At 33.7% G+C, this 7,961-nt stretch overlaps 1 protein-coding gene across 1 annotated transcript in view; it reads right to left on the bottom strand.

The window, feature by feature from the left end:
• LOC112030857 (uncharacterized) overlaps positions 1-7,308 on the bottom strand; it is a 21,558-nt gene extending 14,250 nt beyond the window's left edge. The window contains exons 1-5 of the mRNA XM_065779140.1: positions 7,287-7,308; positions 4,121-4,200; positions 3,601-3,695; positions 3,469-3,520; positions 1,672-1,746 (exon numbers count right to left, since the gene is read on the bottom strand). Coding sequence (XP_065635212.1) covers positions 1,672-1,746; positions 3,469-3,520; positions 3,601-3,695; positions 4,121-4,200; positions 7,287-7,308 — 324 coding nt within the window. The remainder of the gene's footprint in view (positions 1-1,671; positions 1,747-3,468; positions 3,521-3,600; positions 3,696-4,120; positions 4,201-7,286) is intronic.
• Positions 7,309-7,961: the final 653 nt, after the last annotated feature.

The following is a 7,961-nucleotide window of genomic DNA, read 5'->3' as shown; positions in this document are numbered from 1 at the left end:
GTGCAATTTAGATTATTCAAGTTACTTTGTCTTCTCATTATTATGAATTTTTATTAAGTCACCTCCAATTAGATAATAGGGTTATTTTGGAAGTATAAAAAAGTGGATCAAAACTGTTATTCTGACTTGTAACTTTGTCACATGCTAAAGCTACCTTTCTAGTAACTGACTCTAAGATATGGGAATACAAAGAAATCCTGCAGAGGCATTAATTTAACAGGATATCCACACACATACATACTATCCTCAAACCACAACCACACCATTTGCATGGATGAATTGATTAGTTTTTTACTGAATAGATTACAAAAAGTCCTGTGTACATGGGTTGCACCCCTCTTTGCCTTTTACTATTCAAAAAGAAGAAGAAGAGATAACAAGTAGACCATACCACTAGAATACCAGTCAACTCATTGAGAAAACTTTATCTTTTTTTTTCTCCCAAATGGCATAATGTTGGGTACCTTCTTGTTAGTATTTTAGCTTTTGATGAATAAGTCACTATGTAAGACTTGAACAATGCAAATGCCCCCCCATTTTCTAAAAGGATTACAACAACTTGCATCATGCAGTCCTACAACCCTCCTTTCAGTACAAACACACACACATGCATGCATGTGCATTTGTCAAATGAAAACTTCTGCAACTACAATGATCTTAATTAAGAGCCTAAAAGTAACAACATTATTATTCAACTGTATGTCCCTACAACAGACAACAATTACGCTATTTGTTCAGCACTGTTCAAGACCATTTATTGTTTAAATACCAACTTAATTTTGACATCTAGATTCTAGAATGCAATGAGAGTTTATGATGAAGAAGGAAGAGAAGTCAGCAACGAGAGGCATTAGGTTTGGGTCCAAGTATGACAATAATCAAAGAAAAAGGAGAAAGAAATTGCACAAGTACCCTTGGTAAGTCCCCCAGGTATACATTTTAGTGGTAAAAAAATTGGGATGAGGTTGGATTAGGTGTCAAGTTCAAAACTAGCAAATAAAATTAGAAATTTAAATACATAATAAAGAACAGAGAGATAGTAAACAATTTCCTCGACGTGGGTGTTGTTAATTGTATAATTTTGTTTAAATGATCGTGCTGGCATACATTGAGATTTGAGACACAACAATCTAGAAGTACAATTGTCCAATTGATTTTCCAACTCTATACTGTATTAACAATTTTGATTTAAGACACTTAGTTAGAGTTATCTTCAAACTTGGTACAAGCTAATATATTCAAGATCTATCTCATTTCTTTTTTCTTTTTTCATTTGATAAGATCTATCTAATTTCATTAAGCCAACTCAACATTTTGGTGTACCATATATTCTTCAAAAAATTGAAATGGAACAGCACTTCTTCCCAATAGAATAAAACTAGGTAGATTCATACAATCTAAACCTCTCAATTCATCCTCCAGTCTCTTGAATAATCTCCATAACCAATCAAACTCTACATAGTAACTGCAGTGAGGTGACTAAAAGAGATGCAAAGATAACTAGATATAGGAAGCATGCACTGTGTGCCACCCCTTCTGCTCTACAATTTTAAGAATCGAGAGAAAGTAACAGGAAATGATACTAAGTTCAAATAGCATATCACATTTTACAAAAAGAAGGAAGATGATAGAATCAAGTAAACACAACAATCAACATTTAGAAAAAAATACCATGTTCATCTTGCCTTGCACCAAAGAGAAATCCCAAGCAATATATGAGTTCACTGAGTCCACTATCAGAGAAACCTATAAAGGGAGTGATAGTATAAAATGCAATAGATTAGGAAACAGCATATGTAATTAAATAAGAGACATGGAATAACATAAAGATAATATCAGGAAGGTCACAGAACCCAACCCAGCCATCTTCCAAAATACACATACAAACTGATCTGACTTGGTGCAACAAAGAGGAAAGGAAAGTTCTAAAGGTTTTAGAATACGGTTTTGGCATGATCTGTGGAATGTTGAGACCACTTGATCTCAACTCAAGCCTAAACACGTTCTAGATTTAGTGCCATTTCCACAGGAAGCTCAAGTTGGTGACAATGAGGAGAAATTTGCTGAGCAGGGAAGCACATTAAGGCAAAATCTAGTGACCTGTCCATGTCCAAGCCAATATGCAGACTTGGATGAAACACAGGCATGCAAAAAAGACAGATCTGCACCACCGATCTAAAGGTTAGACACATATCAGATTTTTCTTCTCAGCTTCAAGCTCTCTCTCTCTCTCTCTCTCATGGGCCTAAAATTTCCAAACTTAGATCAGTGATTGGCTAGCATCAGCAGCCCATCACAACTCATCTTCGACCAGCGATGACGACCCTTGGCTAGCTTTTTTATTTCTCTGATTCTCTCTCTTCTCTGCACTTTTCTCTCTCTCAGGATTTTTTTAATTTTATTTAGTAAGTAATAATGAATTTTATTCAATCAAAGGAAGCTTCATCTTCATGATGATAAACACAAAGTATCTTAAAAATTACAAAATATCTAAAGAGAATTTAGGGACTCAACAATGGAAGTACAATGCGTAAAACCCAGCCCAAGACCAATCAAACAAGGTTTGAAACAACAAGGACTCCAACTGATCAAGAGATATCTACACATCCTCAAAAAACACGACTATTCCATTCCTTCCATATTAACCACATCAAATAGACAGGCACTAGATTCCACACATCGGAGGTATGTTTCCCAAACCATTTTCTCCAACCAAATAATAGAGGTACAATTGTCGAATGCATCACCCATTGAATCCTAAACAATTTAAAAACTTCACTCCACAAAATATTAGCAATATCACAATGGAGCAAAAGATGATTTGCAGCTTCCCCACTTCTACTCAAAAACTATCTCATCTTGTCAGTTATCACCCCCCTCCCCCCTAGGCACCTAAGAATAAATATGATAAAAAAACAAATACACAAACTCCAACTCCCAATCAGGAAAATCTCTGTGGAACTGCAAATTCTAACTCCCAACCACCTTGTTGATAATCCAACACAGTAAAGACTAAAGCCTCCCCATCCGCAGAACGCTCAAACAGATCAGGGTACAAATCCTTCAAAGGAATGTGTCCACATCATTTGTCATACCAATTCTTATTTTTTATTTTTATTCTATTCGAGAGCTAATGTAGCGTATTGACTAATATTCTATTTGAGAACTAGCGTTTTGTATTGACAAGTGATAGAAAACTTTATTGAATAAAACTTGTGTACATTATGGCTCGTGATTTCTACTAATATTTTAATGTTTTGTGGATATGAAATAAAATTTTCAATTCATAATGTTGTGGACTAAAAATTATCGAACTCCAACCCTTCCGGTGCTCAATCGTGAGCAACTTGAGGGACTATATATATTGACTCTCTCAAAAGGTTAGAGTACCTCAAATATATAAAAAGGAAGCGTAAATATCTTTCTGCATAAGCTCTTCATTAAAGAGTTCACGATTTGAAAACAAACCTCATGAGTTCTTCCAGCTGGAACACTTATCTCTTTGTAGTCATCACCTTTCCTGAACAGAACAAAATAACACGACTTTAGATTGCAAGCTGGTAACAGCACACATGTAACCTGAAAGCTTGAAGAACTTACCCTGCTTCTAATGCACCGGCATCCTCTGCTGATACTAAGAAGGGAGAATTTGCAAAGACCTCACTGATAAAAACATAAATGCAATTAATACATAACTAGCTAAACCTAGCAATAACACAGTCAAATAAACAATTGTACCCATTAAAAAAATTATGACTTATCTAACTTTGCAAGAATCATCTTCTTCTTCTTTTTAGTTGGTAATAATGCTTTACTGAAAATTAAAAGAAAACTATCCCCAGGTACACAGGCAGTTTACTAGATACAACAAATCTTCAACTAAAATTTCATAAATCCAAGAATTCCTATAAGGTAGAAAAATTAATTAAATTCAAAAATTAAATAAAATAAGGTTTCCTCTAAGGTAGAAAAAGATTGGCGACTTAAAGCGCACAACCAATCAAACATGGATGGCAAAAGATACAATTTTAGCTGACAATTGCTCGATCCCATCAAAAGTCCAAAGATCTCTCTACCTCCAAATGGTCCACATAACACAATGAGGCATGGCTCCCCATACATCAACAGAATGACAGTTAGCAAAGCCCTCCTTCCAACACTCCAACAACTCCACTAACTTCTTCCGTATCAGCCAGTGCACTCCAAACAGACAAAACACCAGATCATGCAGAGTCACAATTCCAATTTTGCCTCTATCATATTTTTATCTCCTTCCCCAAAGAGACAAAACACCATAAAAAGTCGTATTTTTATCTCCTTCCCTTAACCATAAGCCTGGGAATTTTACCTCTAGCATGTCTCTTCTATACCCATAACCTTTTCCAATTCCAATCTAATGCTCTCCCTTCTCATTCTCTCATCGAATGGCCACTGCTGCTATTCCTCTACATTTTCTGATACCCAAATCACCTCTACTAGGTTTTTCTTCCTTTCCTCTACAAACACCTCCTTGTTCCTCTTCATCAAATCATTTTTCAATAATTTGAGTTTGTTGATTAATACAAAATTTCAATAATTTGAGTTTGTTGATTAATACAAAACTAGATGAACCATTAAACCGATAGTTGTTCCAACACTCTCCCAACTTTTCAAAAACCCTTACTCTTCAACCACATATTTTTTAAACTTAAAGAATCTGTTATGTCATCGATGTCAAGGACAACAGGGAAGTGGTCAGATAATAACCAAGGGAGAATTTGTTGATTTGAACTGCTAAAATGCTCCTCCCAATTTTATGAAAGCAAGAATCCATTGATCCTGAATGGACACGTGATCATGGTTGTTGGACCGTGTATAAGTGCCCTCTTCCAATTGAATATCCACACCAACTCAAGCTCTAAAATGAAATATATAAAAATCCCCTCATTGCTGAAGTTACCCTACTAATACCCACTCCCACTCTAAAAGCTGGTAACATTGAAATCTCCACCTATACACCATGGGTCTACCTATAATGTACACCACTACCAATTCCTCCCATAGGTGAATTCTTTTAGAGTATACATAGGATCGTAGAAACCCGAAAAAAGCCAAATAAAATTATCTACTATATTCTTGAACCCGCAGGAAACTGAATGTTCATCGGTAAGCTTTTATTCCTCAAGACTTTTTTTGAGTGCATAATGCTTTGGGTTTTTTCTTTTGCTATTCTGCCTGACTTGCTTGATCAATGTACTTTTAGTGTTTAATTTTTGTGTACATGTTGTGCACATACTGTGTACTTTTGCAGAGCCTTTTGAGCTTCTTTAATGAATTATTTACTTATTAAAAAGATGTTCATCTGTTGCTTCATTGACATGTATCCCCTTTTGATCTGATTTGACAGGCTAAAAATGATGGTAATGGGCCCCAGCTATCAGCTTAGTTATGCTGAAACTTGACTAGTAGCTAGTTTAACCAGTTTAGTTACTCAAGTGAGCTTTAGTTGCTGAGATTAGCACATGGGCTGGGCTGTCTCGGTTGGGCCTTATTGTTGGGCTTCTTTGGGCTTGTTCATCCCTACAAAATGAATAGTTTCGTCATGGGTAATATACATGGACTTTTGTAGTTATAGTTTCTTATGAAAGAAATAAGCATAGTTCCCATAAATTTTGTAGAAGAAATAAGCAATTTATGTTTCCCATGAGTTAGAGAATTTAGTATATCAAAATATGTTTTTGCCAAAAATAGTTTTGAGCTTTGATCATAATATAACTCTTTTGCCAAATATTATTTGGGCTTTGGTAGAATAATTGTTTGCCCAATAATTTTGGGTTTTTTGATAGAAGGTGCCAAAATAACATTTGAGCTTTTTGTAAGTAGTTGCCAAAATAATATTGGGCTTTTGTAAATAGTTGCCAAAATAATATTAGGTTTTTGAAAATAGTTGCCAAAATAATATTTGAGCTTTTTGTAAATAGTTGTCAAAATAGTATTTAGGCTTTTTATAAATAGTTGCCAAAATAATATTTAGGCTTTTTGTAAATAGTTGCCAAAATAGTATTTGAGCTTTTTAATAATATTTTGAGATTTTGTAGAAAATATTGTCGTGTAGCAACAGGTTTTATGAATGTGCTATGTAGTAACGGGCTTTGTAAAAGTGTCATGTAGTAATGGGCTTTAGGGTGTCGTGTAGTAACGGATTTAGTAAGGGTGCTATGTAGCAACGGGTTTTGTAAGAGAGTTTTGTTGGGCTTTTTGGTTTTGCCCACAAGATAAATGAGTTTGGGCTTTTATAGAGATGACATAATTTTGTGGCCCATTTTTGGTAATAGTATGATAGGTATTTGTGTAGGCCCAAGTTGGGTAACATGGAAAATATTTCTGAAGGCCCAAAATAATTTATGGGGCTTGTATGAAAAATATTTATGGGAGCCCAAATTGGGTAATATGTGGGAAATATTTTGGTAATATGTTGGAAATATTTGTGGGGGCCCAAAATAGTTTATGCACTTGTATGTGTATTTTAGTGAGTGAGCTAATGAATTTAGGGCTTGAAAATTTGTACCTTAACAAGGGGTTTCTCCTATTTGGGATCCTCATTTTCATGGATAAAAAATAACCCTAAATCCCTGGATTTAAATAGAGACAAAATTAAAAGACATCTTGGTAAAAATATATCAATAATAATAATCTCATTTTTTTCTTCAAATCTCTTCTTTATTTAGGAAAAAAAAGACTCCTACTATAAAAACCATTGCTATAACTTCTCCTTCCATCTCCTTAAATTTAGGCAGTAACATATATTCTTATTTTTCTCTCAATGATAAGCCAATTGCCTTTCTTTTTCATTGAGACATAAGTAGAGGTACGTAATTTTCTTAGTACTCATTATTTTCTATTCTTTTCTTTTTATAAATGTTTTCTTTCTCGCATGTTTGTATGTGTGTCTTTATTTTATACAAATGTATAATTCTGAAAAGATTTTTCTCTAATTCTCTTTAGATGTTCAAACTTTGAAACATTGTTCTATATTAAAATTGGTGTATTTGTTGTTCTACACTATAGAAACACAAATTGTTTTGTTGATTAAAAAAAAAAGCTTGACACTCAAATGCAACAGCAACAGCAAAAGTAAAGCCAAATACGAAATTACCAATTACCAATACAAGCATACCATAAAACCAAAAACAAAAATTAAAAAAATTTGTCCAAAAGTTCCTAGAGTCATTATAATTTATTCCCTTCGATCTTATTTTTCTCTTCTCTTTAAGAAAAACCCATTAATTTCATGGCTTTTCCTTTACCAATAATTGCCTCCATCGCCATCTTGGTCTTCATGACTTTCCCTTCACACTCCATACATAGTACTTCATGGTCATTTTTTTTTTCCTATATGTTTTTTTTTTAATCATTTTTTGTTTTTTGAATATGTGTGTTGTATTTGGGTATTATTGGATTTTCAGTTTCTTCTTTATCTTCTTATTTGTGTTTGTTTCTTCTTTTGGGTGTTTAATTTATATTATATAGTGTCGAGATAAGAAATTGAGTAGGTCTTCATTTTATTTGATCATTAGGGGGTTGATAATGTAAGAAATTTAGTATTTGTGATTTGCTAAGGAAAAGGAGAAGAAAATGGCAAGAGGGTAAGTACTGATTTCATAATGATGGTATCATAAATGATAAAATGCTAATAAAGAGAGTGAGTACTGATTGTAGAGTGGTATCATAAGATTCATAACTGATATAATGTCATTTTTCTCTTGGATACACCACACTACAACCTACTTGAATAATTTGATTTGAAACATCTTGCAAACATACATATAGATCGTGGACAAAGGGTCCCATAATTTCCATATTTCTCTTAAAATTTATGAAAAGTAGTTGTTAGTTATATAAAGTAAGATTTTCTTTCGGAAAATTTAGTAATTTCGAATGATGATGAATGAAAATTGATTATAATATTAATAGAATTGCCA

This window comes from Quercus suber, unplaced genomic scaffold (genome assembly GCF_002906115.3).
Source record: "Quercus suber isolate HL8 unplaced genomic scaffold, Cork oak 2.0 scaffold_11, whole genome shotgun sequence".
Lineage (NCBI taxonomy): Eukaryota > Viridiplantae > Streptophyta > Magnoliopsida > Fagales > Fagaceae > Quercus > Quercus suber.
The sequence above is the reverse complement of the archived record's forward strand: the minus strand, read 5'-3'. Positions and strand labels throughout refer to the sequence as shown.